The sequence below is a fragment of the Siphateles boraxobius genome, unplaced genomic scaffold (assembly GCF_051911475.1).
Source record: "Siphateles boraxobius isolate OS27281-9 unplaced genomic scaffold, OSU_SipBor_1 3, whole genome shotgun sequence".
Lineage (NCBI taxonomy): Eukaryota > Metazoa > Chordata > Actinopteri > Cypriniformes > Leuciscidae > Siphateles > Siphateles boraxobius.
This window is the reverse complement of record NW_027508919.1, coordinates 3,391,543-3,418,634: the sequence shown is the minus strand read 5'-3', so window position 1 is coordinate 3,418,634 and position 27,092 is coordinate 3,391,543. Positions and strand designations below refer to the sequence as shown.

At 38.7% G+C, this 27,092-nt stretch overlaps 1 protein-coding gene across 1 annotated transcript; it reads right to left on the bottom strand.

Annotated features, from left to right (window-relative positions):
- Window positions 1-561: 561 nt before the first annotated feature.
- On the bottom strand, window positions 562-26,602 carry nxf1a (nuclear RNA export factor 1a). The gene is made up of 22 exons (XM_077247382.1): window positions 26,449-26,602; window positions 25,524-25,580; window positions 13,008-13,203; window positions 12,793-12,910; window positions 12,370-12,453; window positions 9,379-9,483; window positions 9,218-9,298; window positions 8,707-8,776; window positions 8,455-8,543; window positions 7,616-7,723; window positions 7,336-7,445; window positions 5,354-5,390; window positions 4,930-4,998; window positions 4,790-4,845; window positions 4,579-4,683; window positions 3,482-3,540; window positions 3,284-3,399; window positions 3,155-3,197; window positions 3,005-3,077; window positions 2,578-2,760; window positions 1,297-1,357; window positions 562-896 (listed from the first exon to the last, which is right to left on the bottom strand). The coding sequence occupies exons 1-22, from the start codon at window positions 26,516-26,518 to the stop codon at window positions 858-860; spliced, it is 1,929 nt and encodes a 642-aa protein (XP_077103497.1). The 5' UTR covers window positions 26,519-26,602; the 3' UTR covers window positions 562-857.
- Window positions 26,603-27,092: the final 490 nt, after the last annotated feature.

The following is a 27,092-nucleotide window of genomic DNA, read 5'->3' as shown; positions in this document are numbered from 1 at the left end:
ATTTGGGCACTCCTACTCATTTTGTATTGTTACAATGCTCACATTTTATAGTGGGACTTAAACTATGAAAAAAATCATTATGTGATTTTGTGACCATTATGTCAAACAAATCAAAATGTTTTAACAGTATTTAAGGAGTTCATCATGTTGCATAAGATGCTTAGATTAGTCTTAAAAGTTAGTCATCTAATTTTTTTCTTGAAGACTGGTCCTAATTTTTTCAAGTCAATTGCATAAAAAGTTAGATTGTTCTAATTTGAATCAGAAAAGTAAGATTGATTACATTGAGTGATTTTTAGTTGGTAAAATTAGTTAAGACAGTCTTAACAGAGGCAAAGTTTATACAACTAGCCACTGTCGGATGTGTGATGCACTTGTTGGCTCCAACATAAATTCAGTCACATGTTCCCAAAGGTATCTGGAATTCCTAAAGACCAAATATTCCTCCTGTGCTCTGTCATGATTGCAGAGTTATATTTAGCAATAATCTAAATGATCTTTCTTTAATATAGCGAAGACTTAATTAGGTATTGATTTATTATTATCTTGCTGAGAATAGCTTGAATAAACAAACTTTATTCCTGCGAAAATTTAGTTCAACACCAACAAAAGCGCAGCACATATTTTAGACATCACAATTAAAACAGAAATGTGCTTTTTTAAATTAATACAGAAACAGTGCTGTAGTACGTACAAACCTGATGTATAACCCCTTTTAAGGAAATTATACAATTAATATAAAACAAGATTTTGTTTAATTTCAGTTTGACATCATAAATGAAGTGCCTGTTAAACAACAAATAAAACTATGTACATGCAAACAGGTATTCATGTATATTTCTGTTTGTTTGTTGTTTTCATTTTATGAAAGCAGCTTCTGGGATCTTTCCTTGAGCCTAAAAGAGAATAAAATATTACGATGAATGACTAGCTTTTAAGTCTCAAATGGATGTGACAAGATTTCAATAATACACGGTCCACCTCAAACTATATATCTGATCACTGTAACCAACATATATTAACTGTAATGATTTACAACATGTTCACAAATCACCTGATCTCAAAGAGGGAATTCAAATAAAATTTTCAGCATGACTATTCAAAGACAGACATCAAGTTTAGAGATGGTTAACATGACAGCTTTTGGAAAATTTTAAACTAGATAGGTTTTCAATAGTTAATGCATTTAAAAAAATGGTTTATTGACAGCACAGAACTGCTGAAATGAAATGAGGACATATTACATACCATTTACTAAAAACGGTCATTTCTGTTATCGGCCAAGCAAATTCATACCTTTAGTTCCGTGAAAATCTGAGCTGCTCGGTGAAAATCCCACGCGTTATCCTGCAGACATCTAACAGCAATACACAAGCTTTACCAACAGAATCGGGATAATATTGACTAGGGCTGGGCGGTATGACCAAAATCTTATATTAGTACGTTTTTTAAAGTAGATGCAAATACGAAGTAACAGTATAGTATAGTATAGTATTTTCACTGGAAAATCAATGAAAAAAAATTATATCCTAAATAACCATGTGATAATGCCTGTTTCTAAATTAAATATTTTTCAAATAGAAAGTACTTAATTTTTTGGGACTCTCCCCTGTAAATAATGTAAAGCAGTCCTACTAATAACTGCACAAATATATCTACTGTAGTATAACTTACAACCCAACATCCTCGGAAACAAAAAAATATGATGCTATTCACAAAAGCAGAGATTTTGATATCACCCAGCTCTACTATTTCCCACATCATCCATAGAAACATTCATATTTAGTTCTAGAATCAAAGTGCCCCTATTATGCTATTTTAAGGGTTCCTAATTTTGTTCTAGAGGTCTCATACAACAGGTTTACATGCATCTAAAGTAAAAAAATAAATAAATAAAAAAACACTTTTTCATAATACACATTGCAGCATCAGCTCTTTTCTCACTGTGTTTGAAACGATTTGATAAAGGATTAGGTCTCTCTAAGCCCCTCCTTTCCGAGAGCTTCCTCTGCACTGATTGGTCAGATGGCCCAGTCTGTTGTGATTGGATGACCACTTACAGCGCCAGTCAGACAACCAAACGCTCATTACCACATCTGAATTTCAACTCTGGAGGGTTCCTCGGCACTTGATACACAGTGATATAAATAATGATGCATACATTTCACCGCATCAATTCCAGCAAGTCCTCATCCTTTAGAAGTGCATCAAAGTGGAAGTTGAACCAAACTCTTCCAGACCCCAGCCACAACTACAGTGTTTGAGGGTCGATATAGTGGTTGTTCACGGGCAGCAAATGAAGACCATAGGCTGGCATTATGCAAATTACAAACTACATACCGGTAGGTTTGTGCAGGAAGAAAGACTGACGACTCGTTTCAGGCAGTTCAGAATCGGTTCTTTCTTTTGGGAGAAAATACCTACATTTACCATGGACTTTGATCTTTAAAACTTTGCAGCCCTTTTACATTCACAAACAGCTATATCACACTTAATGCAAGCTAATAAACTAAAAAGCATAATAGGGGCACTTTAAGACCTACAAGTGTAAGGGCATGGTTTTTCCTCACTGCTCACTTTTGAGACCATTCCAGGTTCATTTCAGACTTCTGAGAGAAGGCGGAGAGCATTTCCTGCTGTGATGCAGAGATGGTGGGCACTGGGCTACTCGAGAGGGTTGGGGCTGGTGCTGCAAACGCACAGCGGATCTCCACAGAGGTGGCGTTCCTCACAAAGAGCTGGTCATTCACAATACACAGGCTGCAAGATGCAACAGATAGCATCAAATCAACTGTTTTATTAAGAGGATATTTGCTCAAGTGATTAATAGTGATTCTTTTAATTGGCTGTTGGACAGTTAACATTCAATCTGTGAAATTCACCTAACAGCTCCACAGGGAGAAGCCAGTAAATGAATAAGATATTAAGCAATAGGTAAAGCAAAACAGAAGCAGACAGTGTTTTTATCTAGTCACGATTTTGATTTGCTGTTGGCTTTTCCTACCCAGAATTCCGAGCTGGAACTGTGATGAAGACCCTAGAGAACGCCCTGACAGAGTCTCTTGATTTGTCATCAACTGAATAGAAGAAAATCAACATTTTGAGATGAACACACTGTCATTTTGACATGTAACTGTGTTCAAGCAAGACTCACCCTCTTTGAACACTCCACTCACTGTGAACACTAATAAAGTGCTCTATGGAAAAGACAGGAAAACAGCAAGATGTCAAAAATTGTAAATAGCTCCAGTGATAACAGTGTTAAAATCATTGAAGAACTTACTGTGTATGTGTTGACATCAACATTGATTAAATTCATGTCATGCTGGGTCTTTGGGAGCTCACTGAGGAAGGCGACCAGAGTCAGGCGAGTGCGTTTTAGCAAGCGAAACCGACCGGCTGTAAAGAAGAAGATGTTGACAAATATAAAATGGTTTTTAACATTGTAAACTCTAAATTGCTTGTTTCTCCTGAAACATACAGGGATCTTTGATCTTCTTGATATTGCGGCTGTGTTTATGATATTCTTTCAACCTGCACCTGCAAAATTATAGGAAAAAGAAATGAGATCACAAATAAACTGTACAATTTTGCACATTTACAAACATTAAAAATGTTTGTTTTTAAATGTAAAAATTTAAATTTACTTCCCCACTAATAGAAGTGTACAATTTGGATGCATCTAACAAAAGTCTGGGTCACATTTCACCCCCAAAATAAATAATGAAACAATATATATTAAAAACTATATATTTTACTTCAAAAAGTTGCGAAAGTTAGAGATAAAAAGAGTTATTAAGCTCAATAAGCAGCAGAAAACAACTCATTGTGGTTCTCACGCTGTCAAGTGCACACAAAAAAAAAAACACGCCCGTGACAGCATACGATACCGAATTTAACGTGGGGGTGGTGATGGCGCAGTGGATAAGACACATGCCTTTGGTGTGAGAGACCTGGGTTCGAATCCACTGTGAGACACCAATGTGTCCCTGAGCAAGACACTTAACCCCTAGTTGCTCCAGAGGCGTGCGACCTCTGAAATATAGCAATTGGAAGTCCCTTTGGATAAAAGCGTCAGCTAAATGAATACATGTAAATGTAAATCTCTTTCACGGCCTTTTGCACTCAAACAGTCAGATACACAGTTATGTCAAAATGCCTGTCTTGGAGAGTATTCATGTTAACAGTCAGTTATGTCTTAAGACTTAAGTTAACGTAAACAGTTGGGAAAGAAATCGGTTATGTGTCAATAGGATTCATGCATTGGGTCTTAATGTGCCAGAAGCCTCATACAATACAGTGTCTGTCAAACAACAAAAGAAAAAAAGAAAATCCCTCACGGGTCTTGACTGAATAACCTTTTATAGCTTTAATATGAATCAATGTATGTATATATATATATATATATATATATAAATGTATATATATATACACACAATTTTAATGTAATTTATTTCTTTTCATTTTGAAATGAATATTAACCTGTTTATGTTAGATTTTGTAATACATCAGATAAATGGCATATTAAAAACAAATCTCGACGAGTAGTTTTTTAAGGACATAGAGCTCACACTATACCTGGAGGGATTATTTGTGGGCGGCAGACTGAGAGAGAAGCAGGCACCATCATGATACGCCTCCAGCAGTCGCTGTCTATCCCCAGAGTCATACACACAGTAATAACTTCCACAAAACAAACACAAACACACATCACTGCTGATAAAAGCATGCTTATAGTAGAAAACATTAAGAGAAACCTCTAGTAAAATATTTCCACACAAGCACTTACTGTTGCAGAAAACGCTGAATGAGACCCTGGATTTCACTGGAGACAAAGCAGCTGCCCTGAATTGGTTTTACAGACACATCCAGTCAAAAACTTCAGCGACATGCTTCAGGTCAATATATCAGTGCAGATTTCTAGGCTACCTTGCAAGGAGGGATGTTTGTTAGTGTTTCCACGTCAAAGCAGATCGGAAGTGGAAGCACATGACCGTCCTATGGAAATAACAACATTACAAAGAAAACTGCATGTTTTATTAACATCATGCAACTGTTAGGGACTACATTTTGATGATAGTTCACATTTTTACAAAGAAAAAACAATGTTCAAATTAATAATCCGATGAATCATGCACATTTTTGATTTCAAGTTTACTTTATTCCAGTCAGGAGAGTGTCTGATAACACTTAATCTGTGTGTGTTCCTTTTAGCAGCCAGTCTGGAATCAAGCATCCTGTCCTTGAGCAATCAATGATTGACTGACTTAATATCTGACAAACACTAATAACTGCACCGTACATTCAGTCCTGTAAGTTCAAAACATTACTGACAAATAAAAAAAAAGCTCACCAGTCTGTGAAGCCTGGGAAATCGCTCTCGAACAGCACTGTCACGGGAGACAAAAGGAAAACAGTGATGCACCTCATTATTACAGCAGACACACCAAAATCACCTGTGCACTCAAGTAATTTCTCCTAATTTATTTATGTTTATTCTTTATGCAAATACAATGAATATTTGCCTAAATGTGTTTGATCAAGAGACTCATGAAATAAAATATTTAGAAACAATATTGCACCAAGATCAGCACCGACAAAATAGTTTTAACCCTATTTTCAACACTCTCTGCATGGATTGGTTCAGTTTTTAGAGTTTTAAACCCAAATATCACTTACAGTACCTGTAGCTTTCACCCACCTACACCCCAACGTGTAAAAAAACACTATTATTGAAAGTAAAAAGGACTATAACTTTCAGCATGCAATGCTTTCACCTAAAAACTAATTATTTGCAGCTGTCTATGAACATTAAACTAGAAGAGGAGAACGTATTTTTACTTTAACAGACAGACAAGTTCTCAAATGACTTTGTAAATGAAAGCCATGTAAGCGCCCAAACAACCAAAACAAACTTGTCAATTTGTGACGGATGCTGTGGTTTTATTGATGTGTATCCCATAGAGAGATTTTTAATGACCACAGAGAGTCAGGACCTCGGTTTAACGTCTCATCCGAAGGACGGTGCTCTTTAACAGTATAGTGTCCCAGTCACTGTACTAGGGCATTAGGACCCATACAGACCACAGGGTGAGCGCCCCTATTGGCCTCACTAACACCTCTTCATTATATTTTCTTTCTTTATATTAACGAGTAATTTAGTTCTCTCTTATGAAGGTTGGGATAAACTTCAAGTATAACAGATGCTGCTGAAGAGTAAATGTCTCTGTGGAGGGACAAAATAGAGGAATGATTTAGAAATCCCCAGAAACAACATAGGATGCTGCTGCTGTGATTTGGAGAGAAGAAAGAAAATCCAACAGAAATGAGAGATTGTCAGTCTGTCATACACTTGCACATGTGAATGCGCATATACAGGTAGCAGATGAACAGAGTGCCATACAAGACAGACATGCCTTCATTTATTCAGACAAACTCATAATTTGTTCTCAACCACAGTCACCAAATGTTAGATACTCCCAATCGGATGAATTCAACCACAAGCAATGAATTATGAATGTGTGTTCATGTATTAACATCTGCAATGCCAGGTATGTGCCAGGCATATTAAGTACAATAAGACAGTGTGGGCCTCAATGGGGACTGTATGAGGCTATAAATCTGTACCACAATCCTAAATGAGAGTATCCACCTTAGTTTTAGCGTAAGAGTGTTCACGGCCATTTGTGACTTGAATGTGTCTGGTTTCAGTTGTCATTTGCGTTCAGTTTTTTTTTACCTATACAAAGAAGTCAGTTATGATGCTTGATATTGCAAACTGATATTTTCTATCATACTATTTTTATCATCATAGTCATAAACGTTTACTGCACATTGTTATTCTTCTAGTTATTTCCCTATAGCAGCTAATGAATTATTCACAGAAAATGGCTTACTGCCATGTTGAAAAATTAGGTGGATCATCATGGATGTCTTTCAGATATAAAATAATAATTGTAATATAAAAAAAAAAAAAAAAAAAATTATATATATATATACATGCAAGTAATAATTTACTCGGATAACTTTTTTGGAGATTGGCATAAAAAAAATTATATTCATTTTAATTTTCCCATGGTGTTTTAAGATTTGATTAATTAACATGACAGTTCTATAAAATCACACTTTTAAAATTAGACATTCAAGTTTTTCAAGACCACGGTAACCTTGGATGTCCAAAGAAAAACCTGTGAAGGAATTCATCCCGATAGTTACTTAACCAACAGGTCTGCTGTTATGTCTCATAAGGAACCGAGATTTAGTATATCTGTCAGCTAATCATATACACCTTGACCTTTAACCTCACAGTGTCTGTCCCAGCTCACTGGTACTGACCTGATGTATGACGTCTGATCTTTGAAGTGATCACACAGAGGGTTCCTGTCCAGCCACAGCTCCACCAGCCTGAAACCCTTCACCACATCCAGCTCTTGCTCTGACTTCAGCTACAGACAGACAGGGAATGAGGTAAAACAGACACTGGAAGTAAATTCTTTGTAGCTTGCAGTTGAGTAAATTGAAGCTAAAGAATTAAGTGGGCTAATAATATAACAAATGTATCTCACTATCGATGTAAATAGAAGAGCGTAATAGCAGTGGCCTGAGTGTCTCTCACCTCGTTATGAGACAGGTTCAGTGACTGCAGGTTGGGGGTTTTGTTCACAAGTTCTGCGATGTCATCCAACTTGTACAGCTTGTTGTTGCTCAGGTTCAAGCACAACATCTGTAAAGGATCAAAGAGAGATTGGGACAGAAATAAAATGTTCCTTCAAACTCTACACGTTTGTTTACATGAAAGCAGGGTTTCCCAAATTGGGTTCCTGAATATGATGAATAATGGCATACGTTAAAATTTAAATAGCTCTGAAGCGGTATTAGAGATAGAGAAGGGCAATGAGTTTTGAGCATTATTCCGACCTGGGACATTCTTGCGCACTTACTTCCTGTCACATGTACACGCTGTCAAGAGGCCAAGACCACAAGTGTTGGTATTGGGCAGGCCCTACTATCATGCATGTGCTAATAAGCTCTGACCCCATATCACTCTGAGACACCTGGAATAAGTATCTGAGCGTGACGTACCCACAGCTGTTTACCCTAGAAATATAACCGCATAGTTCAACGTTTCCACCAGCTGGATGTTTTGATTTCCTATTTTTGTCTAGACACTATGGCTGAGCTTGGCTGGATTAGATATAGTTACTATATTTATACTTCACGGTGGTTAGATGAAGGAAACAGGTTATGAAGTAATGAACACCAGGCCTTTGACACACTTCTCGAAACATCATGGTGAATGTAGAGGATCTTAAAGCTACTCTGTCACCAACATTACCCAGTTGAATGCACTTTAAAAGAGAATAATCAGTGGTATTTGCTAAGGCTAGCATGAGTATTACTATTTCTTATATTTCTGGTTAATAATTTGAACAAACCCAAAACACCAATTCTTACCTCTGGGATATTCTCCTGTATGATTTTGATCACAGATTGCATGCAGTTTTTTCGGTTTAAGATTATCTCAATATTATGAGAAACCAAGTCTGTTGAAAAAAAGAAAAGTAAAGATCTAATTTCTCATTTTGAAAAGCTCACAACTCATTTCTGACAAATGGATAACTGTGTTAATCTTGACTTTGGGAATCTATTGAACTTTTTTGTGCAGTGTCAGGGTTTTGAGCACTCAAACCCTCAATATAGTTTTACCTGGATCAGTGCAGATGCTGCTCAGGTTGAGAGACTTCTGGGAACTATCGAAGCGTTTGGACATGCAAAGCTGCAGAAAAGAATAGCAACAGTTAAAGTCGCCATGAAATCAAAATTGACAATTCTTGTTTTCATGGAATATTGCAGCATTTATTATAAATAATTTAACCGTGCACATCATTTTTTTTTTCAATTCACGTGCCGTCATAATCTTTAATCAAAGATTAAAACTTCGACTTCTCTTCTCTGATGATTTGTTTACTGGCATGAGGGCGGGACAGCCTGTCACTCACATGAGATCCTCCAATAGCAAACCACAACCATCCAATTCCCCATGGACAAAATCAAGTCCCACTCAACATTTTTTTCGAGAAGCTGTTTCACTTGGATTTACGTCACAATAGGGAAGAAAAGACTATTGCAATTTCCATTTCATGTTGACTCTGAATGGAACAGCTGCCACCTGTAGGCCACAAATGATACCGTAGCAAGAAGCAGCTGTAGGTCAGACCTTTAGATGTTCCAAATCTTGTGGTTTCAGCTCACTTTGGAGGAAGGCGAGACTGGAACAATGGCTCATAAGCACGACCACCTGGAAAACAAGAAACATGGAATTCAGGATCCATTAGTACAAGATGAATGTTTTTAAGAATACATGAAGCAGTACAGTACCCTCTGCCCTTCACTGTCTGTAACTCTGCGTGAGAGTTTGCACAGAGCGCTGGCAGTGGCAGCATCCTCCAGATAGAAATGAACTGTTTGTCCCTCTGTGGAATACTAGACAAAAACACAGAGAGACACAACCAGACAAACAAAGATATGACGCATCAACTGAAAACAAAGTATTGGTAATTTGGTGATTTAAAGGGGACCTATTATGCCCAGTGTTAGGGGTAGCGCATTACAAGTAACTTGAGTTACGTTATTAGATTACTTTTTTTCCAAGTAACTAGTAAAGTAACAAATTACTTTATTAATTTACAACAAATTGTCGGAGTTACTTTTTCAAATAAGTAACGTAAAGTTACTTTGTTTTTCCATTTATTGACTGGCAGCTCTCCTGTCCTCATGTTGAGAGAAATCGTTAGTTCACAGGCATTGTGTTTGCTGTGTAAACATGATGGCTATTGTAGTTTTAGAATAAATGTGAGCAGCCATTTACTCATCTCACTCAGATTTAGTATTACATAATTAATAGAAACAGTGAAATGCAATCTCAGAATATTACGCAACCTGGAATAGTTAAATATATTAAATTACACAAATATACTTAATGTATTTAATAGGTGTGTAACGATACCCTCATGTCACGTTTTGATACATATCACGATACGATATTATTGCGATAGTCTAAAGACATATGATGTCTTAAAGGTTAACAAAAAATGAACTGTTGATTAAAATGCTAAATTTGGTATTATATATTGGGGGTGTGAATGAATAGGGCTTGGATTTGGTGTTGGAAACCCAATGCACAGGACAATAAAGACACCAGAATAAAAATATTAATGATTCTGAAGCTGAAAATACAGAATTATTTTAGATGAATATGCTTGCACTCTTTCACTGACTAGATATATTTTGAATAATGTAGGCCACTTTTACATGGTAACATCAGACATTTGGCATTATCAGGACCCACAAACATTACCCCATTGCATTATTATACATTATATTCAACATTATATATAGGAGTTTAATGTAGTACTGACACGAAAACTCAAAATTTTCATTATGGGCAGGGCTCCAGACTAACTTTTCCACTGGTTGCACTGGTGCTACCAACTTTCTCAGATGGTCGCACCAGCATATGATTTGGTCGCACTTTTTTTTTTTTTTTGCTACATGCCATGGGATTAATCAATGCACGCTGATGAATAGTGTCTTAAGTAGTAGTCTTAATCTGCATACCCTAGTCTTGCACTGATGTAAAAAACTGACAATGACACAAGACCTCATGTTAGCAAAATGTTTTAATCTTTTAACTATCAAATCAAAAAACTTTGCTCACTCGGTTCCTCCCTGTCCGCACCTGTGCTCTCGTCATCAGTTGTGTCTGTGTGCTGGCTCGTTGGCTCGTCCTTTCCACCAGCATCCTTGACCTCCACACTTTGTTTTTTAAAGTATTCAGCAATTGACCTTTTCATTTTTATATGCCTTAATTCCTGAATTCCTAATTGGCACGTTACACCATCAGTGTGCAATGCGCGTGACGAGTAACATTGTAGCCGGAGCTACTTCTCTCCGTTAATGTGTATGGCGAGTCACACAGGCACTGGGCAACTCCGCAGCTGAGCCGACCCCAGGATAAAATAGTCAGAATATAAACACTTTTTTATAGGCGTACTGTAGTGATTCAGGATAAGTCAAAGACACGGTTTGGAAAATGGATTCATGATGTACTCGTTCATTTTTAACATAAGTTACGGACTGCAGCAGCTGCTGATACAACTACGTTCTGTTGTGCATGCGTGAATTTAACTGAGAAGTAAATGACCATGCACTCGCACAAACGCGACCACATAAAATTTTAACTCGCACATTCTCATCACACACTTTCTTTTGGTCGCAGTCTGGAACCCTAATGGGTGAACTATCTATGAGACATATTGTTGCATTTTTGTATTGCGATATATTGTGAAACGATATATTGTTACACCCCTAGTATTTAATCTCACTTTATTAATCAATGCCTTTGCTGCTGACCTTCAGAGATCCACTTCAACCATAACAAGAAACAAAATTTACTTTAGATAAACACCACATTTCTGTCACATTTTTAAAATTATTTAAGGCTGAAGTAAGTGTTGAACTTTCTTCTCTTGCATCTTATTCTTCTTCTCTTGCATCCTATTCTTCTTCAATCCAGAAAGGCTAAACAGCTGAATTTTTATTTTATTTTTTATTGCACCCTTTAGTGTACAGGCGTCTATTTGCATTTCTTTCAGCCTGAGGCTTATTTAGTTCACTTTTAGTGTGAAAGGGGCTTTACATTTGCCAAAAATATATATATTTATATAATGTAATTCATTAATTTCCATGAAAAGTAACTAATTAACGGAATAAGTTACTTTTTTAAAGTAACAAAATATTGTAATGCATTACTTTTAAAAGTAACTTTCCCCAACACTGATTATGCCCTTTTTCAAAGTCTTGATTTTGTGGTCTACAAGAATAGATATTCATGCTTGAATGTTCAATGACATTGTTGCAGCTCCTCTCTTCCCAGTCTGTCAGTAACGCTCTGTTTAGTTCCTGTATCTATGGAGCCCCTCCACTACTAATGGATCTCCAATCAGGCCTCGCCCCCTTTATTTGCATATGCTTTGGGTTGGAATTATTTAAATGAGGGATATTGTGACACGTACGTCCCTGGAAGAAAACTCAAGACTACAATGGAGGTGTTTCGGGGAGTTCAGAAACAGTGCGCACACTTGCAAAGTTACAAGTATACTCCAAAAGCGAGTTATTCTCTATATACAGAATAACTCCCTTTTGGAGTAGACTTTTAACTTTGCATACATTTATCATGCTCAAACAGCAACATTACACACTAAAATGTTCAACATTTACCAATACAGTAAAACACAACTGAATTACAAACAGCTCCACTGACCTCTAGTGGACATACAGTTACACCTTCACTTCATTACGATCACTTACGTGTAATGGAGTAAACGCGATGGGACAGAGATTCTGTAGTGATGTTAGCAGCCATCTTTTATCATACTTTTTTCCATTTGGGATCTGTGAAACAAAAGTATGAACAACACAGGCATCAGGAGTCCAGATAAAATAATGGCTTTTGCTTGTTAGGTTTAATACCTTATTGCGAATAAATCTGTCTGCTGCTGAGCTTAATACCTAATTAATTTACTACTGGTTAATATGATGTTAACTCTATTGTGATGTAGTAAACAATGATGTTAAAGGACTAGTTTACTCATCCTTTACACACCATCATGTCATTCCAATCCAATTCTACTTTATTTCTTTGTGAAACACAAAAAGAGATCATTAGCAAAATTATATGGGGTTTATTTAGGAAAAATTATGATGTCGGGTGAACTATTGCTGAACTCTTACTGTCATTTTGAACCATGTTTTTTCTTCTCTCCCTTTATCCTCTGCTCCCAATCTGTGTGCATTTCCGATCCTGTCTATTCGCCTCTCTCCTTTGCAACTGGGACGTCCATATGGAATACTGCAGGAAAAGCATAACATGGGCAGAGAGTTACATGCAAAAATTACATACATCCAATCCTTATTTATGAAGCTGAATCATTTGCAACAACACTTACAATCTCTGTTTGGACACCCTATACTGACTACCCATCACAGACACATCAACACATCCGTTCTGAAACCTGCTGCGGGGTCCCGGCCAAGGCGGTCCAGGGGCTCCACCACGATGCTGCAAGTGAACTGGATCATTGTGGAAACTAGCCTTGACGGACCCCCAATTTTGATGGACCCCCAACCAGCGGCCGCCATGATCTGAAACACACATAACACAAAGTTGAAAAGATATGAAAAACATACACTCAAGCCACGCCAAACAACTTATGATGTTTATCAGGAAGAATGGAATATTATTCAAGCCATATTTCTGTAGAAGCTAGCCTAGTTATGTTTTTATTTAAATTATCTTACTGTTATTCTGAACTAATAAAGTACATGGTAAATAGTATCTAGGATTACTGTATTTGAGAATTATCATGTATTGCATTTTATATGCTTGAGTTAAAGGGATAGTTCACCCAAAAATGAAAATTCTGTCAGTAATTACTCACCCTCATGTTTTTCCAACTGAGTAAGACCTTCGTTCATCTTCGGAACACAAATAAAGATATTTTTGATTAAATCTGAGAGCTGGATCACTCCTCCATAGGCTTCTAAGGGATTGAAACTTGCCGGCCCAGAAAAGTTATTAGACATTGTTAAAATAGTCCAAGTGACTACAGTGGCTCAATCTTAAGTTTATCAAGCGACGAGAATACTTTTTGTGCGTTAAAAAAACAAAAATAACGACTATATTCAACTATTCGTTTTCTTCTCTGTGGGCCTTGAGTGAGTTCACGTAGTGCTTCTGTGTTGTACGTAGAACAAAGTCCTTCGCCTTCTGTAAATAACCTGAACACTGTGTGTGTGTGTGTGTGTAGCCAGCCAGCCAGCCAACCATCATGGCAGAAAAAAGAAAGACAGACATCAGGACATTTTTAGTGCACTGAAACACAAAGTAAGAACCCTATAGCCTATTATCTCAAAGAATTAAATTGAAAATAATAAAATGTCCACAAGAAATAAGAGAAATATGCTATAATGGAAATGTTGCATTTGTCATTAGGCAGCAGAGCAGGAGACAACAAGTAGCAGTAGTACACAAAGAGATAGGCAGGCACACACAGTGAGGTCTGAAGAAAGCTTCCATCAGATTTATGCAATGGCCTGTAACATGATCATTGAGTTTGGCATTGAGACCATCCAGATGCCGCATATCAGGAGACCTACAGCAGAATTCACATCAGCGTCCACCGAAGAGCACTATACGCTTATTTCACGCAGCCGTTACTTTGAAATCGAAAGCGAGGCTCCGGTGGGAAGAAAACCGGAAGTGTCGCCTTTAATCACAGGAGATCGCGAATGCGATGGTGTATTGTTGTGTTTAATGTAGAAATGAGTTATTCTAAAACTGTACATACATGTCTTTCATACTTTAGACTATATACAGTGAAATTAATTTATAAATAAAATATTTTTTTTATATATAATTCAGAAAGTAAAAAAAGAAGCAGGAACGAACTACGCATCCTATATTGGATATTAACATCCAATAGTGTAAATCGCGGCAGCAGCTTCAGGTTGGTAGTCCAAGGCATTGTTGTTTATCTTTACTTCCGGGTTCTTCCCACCGGAGCCTCACTGTCGATTTCAAAATGGCGGCTGCGTGTAGGGCTGGGCGATATGGCCAAAAATTCATTTCTCGGTAATTTTTTGGTTAAATGGCGATATACGATATATATCTCGGTACTTTCTACGTTTTTCTATTTGGATAAAGAAAATGTATTTATTTAAAAAAAAAAAATTTATTTCACATCCTGCTCAATGATATCCAAACAATGTTGATATTGAAGGATATGGAAACAAATAGGGAATGTAATGTAGGCTATGCAATATATTATGTGCAAAAAGGTGGTTAAAATCACATTGCATTCTAACATTGTAACATTACAAACTAAAAACAAAAATAATGCTTTTGTTTTCAAAAATGACTAAAGGCTAAACTAAAAATGAAAATAAAAACAAAAGCACAAACCAATTATATTAGCCTGCATTTGATTACCCCATTATAATGGTCACTTTCATAAAAATATACTTGTAGGTTTAAAATTCCACATATGGCACATTTATTGTCTCCAACACCAAATATTTTAGTAATATGTATTTTAGTCAGAATTATTGCGCTACTGTTCTATTGTGCTCGTCTGTTTGGCGCGCGGCGGCGCTCATTCATGGAAGCTTGAATTTTAGCGGAGATTCATTTGCAGAAGCTCGTCCTCTCCTGACAGTGAAATGGACACATTTGTTGGATTTGTTTGAACATTAACAGATGGAGAATATACCTGTGAAATGTAAGTTAAGCACTGAGGAAAGCACCACGTCTCAAACGCATTAAACAGCGCCATTATTTATCTTTCAGTCACTAACAGTAGGCTATCTGTCCGAGCATCTGATAGGGCAAGCTGCTTTAAACTTGTTAACTATCTTACCAGTTATTTTGAAGCGCTTAATAAGCTTGTGTCATGTTTAGGACAAATTGTACTGTTCTTTCACTGCAGGAGCTCACACTGCGTACTCCTATTTTTCAGATGTTCTCATATCAAACTACTGTATCGATATAAACGGTATTGCCTCATTCCATATCGTGGGGAAAAAAATATCGATATATTGTACAAACTTGATATACCGCCCAGCCATAGCTGCGTGAAATCAGCGTATAGAGTGGAATACTTCAAAGCATTAGATGCTGTTGATGAACAGTTGACCATGCGCCTTGACCAGAGCAGCTTCGCTACCCTTAACAAGTTGGAAAGTGTGCTAGTCGAAGGAAAGATGGAAGATATTGTCAGTCTTTACCCAGAAATTAACCACCACTCCCTGGATGTACAGATGGCAATGTTTAAACTTCAATATCCATCTAGCACCATCACTGATGCAGTAAACAATCTCAGAGCTATGCTGCCAGAAGTCCGTGCTCTCTTCACTCAAGTAGAGTCTTTGGTTAGACTTCTTCTTGAAGTGCCATGCTCCTCAGCTGAAGCCGAACGGAGTTTCAGTGCCTTAAGAAGCCTCAAAACACGACTCCGCTCCACAATGAGTCAACAGTGTTGGCGTCTGCTATATCCACCAAGACAAACTTGATCAAATTGACACAGGAGAGATTTGCCAGCTCTTTATCTCTGCAAATGATAGTAGAAGGAACGTCTTTGGGGCCTTCATTTAGTCTCAAACCAATGCAATGAGACTTGCAAACACTTTTCAACCTAGGCTATATTTAATTGATTACAGTTTAAGGATCAGACATTTAATAATATAATAATCTATTATTATATATTTGTGGCTCAGTGGTTCATGTAGGTTGTCTACAAACTAGGGCTGTGCAATTATTCGAATTTCGATTTCAATTTCGGCTCCCAACGATCTCCAAAATAATACAATCGAGTAAAAACGATTATTTTGCCATGTTCTGTTTTGCTATTTTGTCATGTGTTCTGAATGACTCGCGCACACGCACATCCACCCCTCCCAAAGCCATAAACCCTCTCAGCCTATACAGTCATAAATTGCAAGCACAATAAACTTCACAATAACAATTGGCTAATTTAATATAGACTGGATTGAGACCATAGACGTCTCTCGAGCTGTCGCGATCTCTTTCTGCTCTATCACTGTATTGCCTCAGTTCAAGCGAACGGCAGTGCGAGCGCACATGACCTGATCATCTGTTCCGCTTTACAGCACGAAACAAATCGAGAATGAACACAGGGAACGACATTAACACTTGTCTGCTTGTCCGGGAAAAGGGGATTTTTAAGTTTCAAGTGAAAGAGTTTAACTTGCCCGACCGATCGAAACAAGAGATGGTTTTGATCTTAAACACTCAGTGTAAACAGAGATCGGTAATAGATAGCGTAACAGACTTTGTTGGATCCTGTTATGATGTACTAATTCTGGATGTACTGGCGCTCGTTGTATATGTGTATGAAATGTATTTTTCCCCTCGGGGCTTGCCGTAGATAGGCATTGGTCATGCGCAATTGGTACTAGAGGGTCGCGGGGTTTTTGTTTTCTGAGAAGTAGTGATCTGAGGAGATATATAATAAAGTGGAGAAGTGTTCAAACTGCTATCGTTTATTGTTTTCTTATTTCTGAGTGTCAGGCGAACCCTGTATGGACGCTCGGTCACATTGGTGGCAGCGGTGTTGTTTTGATTTATTTGCGTTTACGTGGTCCAGTGTTACGACGGGTGTTTAACTAGTTAGTTTACAGTGGAAAGTTTTTAGCTGAGTTAGCACGCGGGGGTTCAACGTCGACGCGGCCATCATGTGGTGTAAAGGCGATGATGATTTCTATTCGAGACGGGACCGCGACAAGATCAACAGACACGTGAAAATCGAGCTACCCCCGCCGTACTCTGGTGACGAGAAGCAGAGCTTTCTGTGCTGGGCGCGGCAGTTCGAGGTCGCCGTCGGAGCAGTCACAGAGGGGGATGGCCCTGCGTCGGTTAATTATGAGCTAGTGAGGATTCTGCCGACACGTTTAAGAAACGCAGCATTTCTTCTGTGGGACAGCCTTCCTACAACTGTTCAGGCTGACTATACAGCTGTAAAGGAAAGACTTAAGGAGGCTTTCGGGCAGAGACAGTTTATGGATCGCTTCAGAGCCAGTTTATCAGCCCACCCTCGTGCTCCACTCAGTCCCCTGCGAGACGCAGCCCTAGCCCCGGTCTTCGCAGATTGAACAGCTATGAGGATGACTCGAGAAAGCGGGGAGTGCGTTTCATGTCTCCTGGCAGAGTGGAGCGCCGCAATGGGCCGGGAAACGGACTTTAGCTGATGTTGCGGCCCAAACACCAGCTATGCTGCCTGTGGGCCTTGTAATGGACAATGTTGATGATGGTGACTATTTCAAGAGACATCAATGTGATTGTGGATGCTAGCCAGGAGCTGGTGTCGTATGTGAGAGGTGTAATTGAAGGTGTGGAGGTTCAGATGTAAGTGGACTCTGGTTCCAGTGTATCTCTCATGAGTAGCGATTTTCGAATGTCAATTCCAACTCTTCGTAATCGGCCATTGAAAAAGGACTATGTGTCAGCCCGTGCTGTGAATGGACAAATGCTTGATAAACTCGGCACCATCACAATAACATTTCAGCTGGGAACTGAGTCTAGGCAGCATGTATTTCATGTGCTAAGAGAAACCACACAGACTGTGTTGCTGGGCTGGGACTTTTTGTTGAGGAACCATGCTTTACTGGATCTCGGCCGTGCTAAGCTACAACTGTGGGACATCTCAGTTCCTCTCCTTACCAGCAAAGATTTTGTTCCACTGTGCTGCAACGTGCCACTGGCCACCGCTATGAACTTACCACCACTCAGTGAGTCAGTTGTGGCAGTTAAAGTGTGTACACCCAACGCAGTCCATTTGGTGAGTGACTTTGTTGGCTATCTGGGACCCAATGTGGCGGATTCTTCCGGTCTAGTGGTTGCTCACACAGTTGCCATGGTTCACAACGGACTGAAAAAAGCTCGGATTTTAAATCCTACTGGACAGGACATTTCATTGAAACAGGGTATGCACCTGGGTGAGTTTTAAACAGTTGATGACTCAGATGTTCATCTGTTTCATGCTCCGGTTGACGTAGCTGCAGCAACCTTTTCCAGGGTTGTGCCTCCTGTGTCGTTGGATGAGTCACCTATTTCTGAATCTGAGAGAGCTGCGATTTCAGCATTGCTGTTGGAATACAATGACATCTTTAGCTCCTCCAAACGGAATTCCAGTAGGTGTACAATAGTAAAACATTGCATCAGAACTGGTGAGTAGACGCCTATCAAATAGCGTGCATATTGTGCATCCCCTGAAAAACGTGCTGAGATCGAGAAACAAGTGGCTGGTCTGTTAGAAGATGGCGTCATTGAGGAGAGCTGTAGTCCCTGGGCGTCACCAGTTGTTCTGGTGAAAAAGAAGTGTGGCACATGGCGTTTTTGTGTAGACTACAGGCGATTAAATAGTTCGACTATTAAAGACTCTCATCCTCTACCCCGTGTGGATGACACACTGGATGCGTTATCGAGCGCAGTGTGGTTCAGCACGCTAGATTTCTCTAATGGTTACTGGCAGGTGGAAGTTGCTGAAGAGGACAGAGAAAAGATGGCCTTTACCACAGGACAGGGCCTCTATCAGTGGCGGTCCATGCCAATGGGCCTATTTCAACGCTTAATGGAGCTTGTCCTCAGAGGGCTCCCGTGGCACATCTGTACGGTATATCTTGATGACATTTTAATTTATAACAAAACTTTTGAAGAACACCTGTCTAGCCTGAAAGAGGTGTTTTCAAGAATACAATCTGCTGGTTTGAGACTAAATCCAGGCAAATATCACCTTGCCAGAGATCACGTGGTCTTTCTTGGCCATGTCGTTTCTCGAAAAGGTCTTCATCCTGATCCAAAGAACACAGAGATAGTCTTGAACTGGCCAATTCCCTGTTCTCCTTCTGAGGTGAGAGCCTTTGTGGGACTGTGTTCCTATTACAGACGTTTCGTCAAGGATTTTTCTAAACTTGCTGCTCCACTAAACCATCTCGTCGGAAAAATGTGCCCTTTGTGTGGAACGCTGAGTGTGACAAATTGTTTAACCTTTTGAAAAGTGTGTTGTCATGCGGTCCTGTAGTCGTATTGCCTGACTTCAGTGTGCCTTTTAATATCTACACTGATGCATCCAACCTGGCCGTCGGTGCAGTTCTTGCCCAGGACAGAGATGGACTCAAACATGTGATCGCATACGCCAGCCGGGCATTGAATTCCACGCAAAGGCGTTGGTCCACCTTTGATCGTGAGTTGTGGGCTATCGTGTGGGCAGTAAGGGAATTCAAGCATTACATTGGACTTGCCTCATTTACCATTATCACAGACCATCGACCACTCTTGGCGCTTCGGCGTATGTCCATTGCATTGATGATGATCCAACAGGAAGAAGAGGGAGGTGGATTCTGGAGCTCGATCCATTAAATTGGGTCATTGTACACAAAGATGGGAAAAAACATCAGAATGCGGACGCGCTTCCTCGCAGGCCTGAGACACCTGGCCCTAGCGAGGCAGAGGCCAGTGTTAAAGAGGTACTGGAAGTGAATGTGGTGAGTTCTAGTCAAACAGATAACATTCCATGTTCCTCTGAAGTCACTAATTCGGCAGGAGATGCGACTGCTGTCAACTCACATGACAATTCAGACTGCATGTCTTCCATAAATGTTTTGTCACACAGCTTATCAGACATTAGGTCAATGCAGCATGCTGTCCCTGATATTAAGACTGTGTTGAGCTGGGTGATGCAATTGCCAAAGACCATCCAGGAGAAAACTACAAGAATCTTCTCAGTGCTTACGGAAGCTTTGGACTGAATTCAACCCTCTTTCTATAATTGATGGACTGTATTGCCGCTCAGTTTTTTGTCCCCTCACAAGTGGCCCTGTAGTCCAAATGGTTGTACCCTCTACTCTAATATCGGATATTCTTTTGCAGCTGCATGGGGCCCCAGCTTCTGCCCATTTCTCTTCAGAGCGTGTGTGGGAACGGGCAAGACAATTTTGTTACTGGCCTTCTATGTACAGGGACATCAAAGCATGGTGTGAGCAGTGCAAGGCATGTCAGACACGGCGCGGCCCGTTTCCAGCCCACTGTGCACCTATGTCTGGGTCCTATTCAGTACGGCCATTTGAAAGAGTGGCTATGGACATCTTAGAGCTGCCACTGACTTCGAAAGGAAACCGGTATGTGCTGGTTGTCGAGGACTACTTCACCAAATTTTTCAACCTGTAAGCTTTGCTTAATCAGTCAGCACAGACAGTAGCACGTTGTCTGTTTGAGGACTATGTTCTGATTCATGGTGTTCCAGAGTCTTTGCATCCAGATCAGGGTCGTCAGTTTGAGTCAGAGGTGGTTCAGAATCTCTGTCATCTGCTGGGCATTAAAAAGACACGCACCACTGCCTACCATGTGCAGTCGGACGGTATGGTTGAACGATTTAATCGGACCCTGATTGATCAACTGGCTAAGACTCTTTTGACTTATGGAGGGGAATGGGTGGATTATGTGAAGCATGTGGCTTTTGCTTACAACACAACGACTCACTCCAGTACTCGTTTCACACCTTACTTCTTGACCAACGGTCGGGAAGCACGAGTCCCTGCTGATTTACTGTTACCCACCCATGCACTTGTCTCTCAGATGTCAACATCACATGCTGAGTTTGTTTCCAAATTGCTGTCAAACCTGAACTCTGCCTTTAGCAGTGCACGGATGCACGGTGAGGCAGCTCACGACCGTCAAAAACTGTACCATGATGTTGGATTGCGTCACCAGCCCTATGATGTAGGTGCCATGGTGTGGCTCCACAACCCAGTGGAGAGCCGCATGAAACTGGCACCCCATTGGAAGGGACCGTATAAAGTAGTCCAAGTCATGGATTCATGTGGGGAACAGGGACTGACCTTCCGGATTGTAGATCCTTTTGACTCTGGTGAGACGGCGCAGGTCGTGCATTACAATAGGGTGCGGCCTTACACATTGCCTGTTTCTCTTGGGTCAAAGAACCAGACATTGTGCAATATTTCGGACTCACAGCCTGAGTCTCTTTCCCTGGAGTCAGGAGATTATGGTGGAAAGGAATGCGTTGCTCCCCAGAAATATCTGAGTGCTTTGTCTGATTCACCATGTTCAGTTACAGGGTCTGAACGGATCATGAGTAGGACTGGGAGAGTTCATAGACCTCCGGGCCATTTGAAGGATTTTGTTTTGTATTGAAGTAACTGTATACCTATGTGTATGGGAGAGTGTATGGTTTGTGAGAGAGACATTAGTGGAGAAATCAAAACAAATGAGCCTAACAGCTCACACAAAAACTCACAGAAGAAACATACTGAGGTAGAAATGTTGAGGTTTTTTATTTATAATATATGATATAGTTAACATAACACGACTAAGGGCTGTTCTATAATATCACGATTGCAAATGTTACATTGAATTTAAAGTTTAATAAACAAGTAACGTTAGCCTAGTTTATATGTAGAAACTTACATTTTAGACGCAATATTGACTGATTATGTTCTATTTCACCAACGAAAATAGTTACAAAAGAAAAAGTAACACTAAGCTCTGTTTTTTTACTGAATGATTCATTATTTTGAATGAATCGTTTTAATAAATGACTCGGTTAATTTATTAAGACGGTCACTTGCCGCCACCTTTACATTTATTCATTTAGCTGACGCTTTTATCCAAAGCGACTTACAATTGCTATATTTCAGAGGTCGCACGCCTCTGGAGCAACTAGGAGTTAAGTGTCTTGCTCAGGGACACATTGGTGTCTCACAGTGGATTCGAACCCGGGTCTCTCACACCAAAGGCATGTGTCTTATCCACTGCGCCCTTTTTATTAAAAGCGAATTTGATCAAATGTAAGAATTTGACATAAATCATATTTAGTAAGGTTTAATAAATTGTCCTTTATAAAGGTACATAACACCCTGGTAACCCCCTACAACAAATTACTTTGTAAACATGTCACCTTTTTCACCACTTGTGAGTTTGCAGGTCTGTTTACTTGTTCAAAAAGTACAATAAATGTTCTGATTTCAATTTAAGAATTGTTGAAAGGTGTCTTTTAATAAATGCAACACGTTCCCAAAGTCATGTGAAATAATCGTGTTACATAATCGTGATTTCAATACTGACCAAATTAATCGTGATTATGATTTTTTCCATAATCAGCAGCCCTACTACAAACCGGAAGGTTGGTGGTTCCATCCCCGGTTCCACCTGACCAAGTGTCGAGGTGTCCATGAGGAAGACAACTAACCCCAGCTGCTCCCAACGAGCTGGATGACACGGCCGTCGGTGTATGAATGAGTGAATGAATGGGTGAATGTGAGGCAATATTTAAAGCGCTTTGGTGACCATGGGTCTGTTGAATGCGCTATTTAAATGCAGCCCATTTACCATTTAGTTCCGCAATGGGGATTTTTTTTTTTCAATGTTCAAAGAGATAAACTTTATTTTTTTTTGTAAAAAATACATTCAGTGTGATACATCACCTTTTCTTCTAACAACACTCAGTAAGTGATTTGGAACTGACACTATTTGTTGAAGTTAAAGTTTCTTTCTTATTGGTAAATTAAAAGTACTCAACAGTCTGTGGTCCCTGTTGTTGTATTTTTTGCTTCATAATGCACCAGACATTTTCAATAGGAGACAAGTCTAGACTGCAGGCAGGCCAGTCTAGTACCTGAACTCTTTTACTATGAAGCCATACTGTTGTAACATGCGCAGAATGAGTCTTGATGTCTCTTAAAAAGACGTTGCCTTGATGGCAACATAATGCTACATTTTTTCTCATGCTATAGCCAGACAAAAGTGTCAAAACACATGTTATAAAAACGGACACTTTCGGTTCTTGATTATTATTGGCTGAGCTGTTTTCGATGCCATTGTAATATACTTTGTAACCACACAGTTTAGCACAGCCAGGAAAGTTGCAGTGGAAAAAAACCTCACAGTTGCAGCGCAAAATACGCATGGGACAAATACGCACGGGGACAGTGAGGATTAGCTTCAAGAGAGAGTGACAAAAAAATCTATCATGTATCTTCTCACATCATCCTAAGTTTAAAAGATTTAAACTTAGACAAATCAAGAAGTAATTAATGTATGTGAATTTTAGTTGATTATAGGCTGGTTTGTTTGCTGAGAGACTGATAATCGGATGTTATACATGTTCATTATCGTAGAACATGTAGACCAACAGCAACATTACACACTATTTAAAATGAAAAAAGTGAAATCGCAATCAACCACCCCTTTAACCTGTATGTACTATTTCAATCCTTTTTTTAAAAACTTTTTTTTAGGTGTGACATATTTAGATCTGTCCAGGGACAGCAGATGTAAAATTAGCCTTTTGGCTAATTCTGGCACACTATACATTTATTTATGTATTATTAGTGTGCATTGTCCCTGTTAAATAAACCTGAAATAAATAAATACATCAATTTAAAGGGTTAGTTCACCCAAAAATGAAAATGCTGTCATTATTACTCACCCTCATGTCGTTCCAAACACAAAAGATTTCGTTCATCTTCGTAACCACAAATTAAGATCTTTTTGATGATATGAACGATTTCTGTCCGTTGTGTTGGATTTTTTAATGAATCATAACTAACATTTATTTTTCTTGCAGGAACAACATTCATATGCTTTTGAATCTTAAATGTTTCCAAACCATTTGGTCGAAAACTTGTGACTTTGAGTGTGTGAGTGTATAAATAACAAATAGGGGAAATTAAACTAGACAGATGTCTAGGTTTGAAAACTTGTGATTAACAATGAAGTAATCAAGAAAACAGAGTTTGATTCTACTTAGTAATAGAAGGGTTTGCCTATGAAGAACCAATAAAATTGTAGGGAAATTATGTAATGTATCATGTCATTTTCACCATGCTCCCATTTTATAAAAACTTTTGTATTCTTTTTGCTGAGATTCTCCGGCCGTGATTAAAGCATATTCGAAGCCATTGTCTGGAGTCTGTCTAGTTAATGCTGCGCAGCAAGTTAGTTAGGGAAGCTTACTAGACACTTTGAAAGTGTTATAGTAAAAGGGACGAGACGTCGTCCAACTCGAAGCCAGTTGTCGACTGTAGACAGTGCTAGAGTATAAATATTATTAAGTGTCGACTGTAGACGCTTGGGTGTCGATTGGAGACGCCACAGGTAATTAGGAGTCAGGTGCAGAAGAAGAAAAATCTACCACACCCTCCATTGGCAGCTACGCAATTACACTTTGACGCTTTAAAAAGTTCATAAAAAGAGGTTGTTTGAATTGAGCGTTTTTTCCCCCAAAATTATTGCTTTAAATGATGAACAGATTGAATTTAGGCTTTTATTCACATATAAGCATTGATCAGCGAACATAAACAGAAGCTCAACCGAACCTGCTTGAATCTTGATGCACGAGAACAAACCTCATTGGTTCTTGCAGAGGCTCCAATTTGCTGCGTAACACATGGGAATGAACCTCATTGGTTCTCGCTCGTCAGGCAAGCATGCTTGAGCTTCCGTTTACCACAACTGAGTAGATGAATGTTAAAAAATAAATATAAAATAAAAGCCTAAATTCAATCTGTTCATCCTATTAAGTGATCAAGTTTCTTCAGAAAATGTGGACTAAACCACTTAATTCATACAGTATGGATTAGTTGTACAATCTCTTTATTAACTTTTTGAAGCGTCAAATTGGTAGTTGTGTAGCTGTCAATGGAGGGACAGAAAGCTCTCAGATTTAATCAAAAAGATCTATATTTGTGTTACGAAGATGATGAAAGTCTTATTGGTTTGGAACGACATGAGGGTGAGTATTAATGACAGAATTTTTATTTTTGGGTGAAATAACCATCCCTTTAAAGTAAGTATATTTTAAATACTCAAAATAACTATATGGGTCCAAATGCATATTCAGTTCAGCTCTAAATAGCAGCAGGTTCAGTTTTACCTGTAAATGAGCTGTCAGTGTTCCACACCTCTCTCATCACAGCAGAGCCACTCGAATCTAAGGGAATTGGAGGGAAAGATTCAAGCAGAGGCAGATTGTTGTTGTTGTTCATGAACTTAACTTACTGTTGTGTGCATGAGCAGCTTCTTATATAATAAAACTACAAAACAACTGTGTTTAATGAGAATAATATTATTATTTAAAGAAAAAAACATAGGGAATATGCAAAGAGCTAAAAACGAACAGTAGAATACAAATAATTGCATCTAAAAGACATCATTTCGTTTTAAAAGTTAATGAAAAATACTATTCCCAACATTCACATTTCTCAGCGTCAATTAATTTCTCAACAGTACATTATTAATAAACTTATATGATTGTAATATTTAAATATAATTCATACCATACAATTATATCAATATATTATACATACAAATACATGTTATATTAATGGAAGATTTTTTTTTAATTAACAATTAAACATTAACAATAAGAACATATAAGAACTATAAAAAATGTTGATGCTGAGTGGTGTAAAAAGCAACTACATACATGTCCAGAAACACGTTACACGCGGTCCTACAAGTAATCTAACTTTAACCGTTTAAAACCAGCACATGTAGACTATCCTGTTCAAAAGACTGGGTTAATTTGACCCAGATTCACAATGAATGTGAAGGATTTGCAAATAACAGTAACGTTAAGGCCTCTTAATGAGGTGCTGCACCAAATAACCAACGTCAACGTGTTAAAGTTAGAAAACGCGATAGAAATGTAAAGATGAGCAGAAGACCATGCTCAAACCTGTCAATCACTGCCTCAATCAATATCATGCAGAGTGCCACTTCAATTCGGTACTATAGTTTAACAAGACACCAAATCATATCGGTTCATATAAAGACTTAAATCATGATAATTTTGTTACCTGAGGAACTGGAGCAAACCCGTGTTATCATCACAGACAGGTTGGGGTACAATTCCCGATACCGAGTCATCGTGAACCGACTCAATTTCGTATAATTGCGCGCGACCGCGTGCACTGCTCTGTTTGATGCACGTGGACTCTGTGCAAATGTGCAGCTTCATCTTGCTTCGAAAACATGTGCGTGTCAGCGTGCATATTTAACAGGCAAGAGCAAAAAATATATCGTCTTGCACGGATCTATAAGCATAAAATATAGTTGCAACCTTTAACCATTCTATAAATTAGATATTTTAAAATATCTAAAATGCATACTTTATTCTCAGCTGAGTTAATAAAATAACCATCAGTTTTACGCTTTGAGATTTTTTAAAAAGGGTTTCATTTTTTTTTACTAGTTTTTTTTTATTTTAAGAAAATGTGATTGTGTTGTGGGCTATTGCTAAGGTGTTCTGAGTGTTTTTGTGGCATTAGCACTAGTAATTAGTGTTACTATGCAGTTGCTAAGGTGGTGCTGGTGGTTGCTTATCCAAGTCAAAAGAGTCTCTATGCAAGTCTCTGTGTAATTCTCTGTAGATATGGCTCTGGTCTCTCTTTCAAAGTAAAGAGCCGCATATGCTTGTGAAAATCGTAAGCCTAATTGCTTG

What these genes read in the sequence shown, in the direction of transcription:
- nxf1a (XM_077247382.1), bottom strand. Translation starts at nt 26,518, where the DNA reads ATGACTCGGTATCGGGAATTGTACCCCAACCTGTCTGTGATGATAACA. An exon ending in AAGATTTGGAACATCTAAAG is followed by an intron (nt 8,777 to 9,217) that starts GTCTGACCTACA and finishes TCTTTTCTGCAG; the next exon opens with CTTTGCATGTCCAAACGCTT. An exon ending in CAAGAAGATCAAAGATCCCT is followed by an intron (nt 3,400 to 3,481) that starts GTATGTTTCAGG and finishes TCTTCTTTACAG; the next exon opens with CCGGTCGGTTTCGCTTGCTA.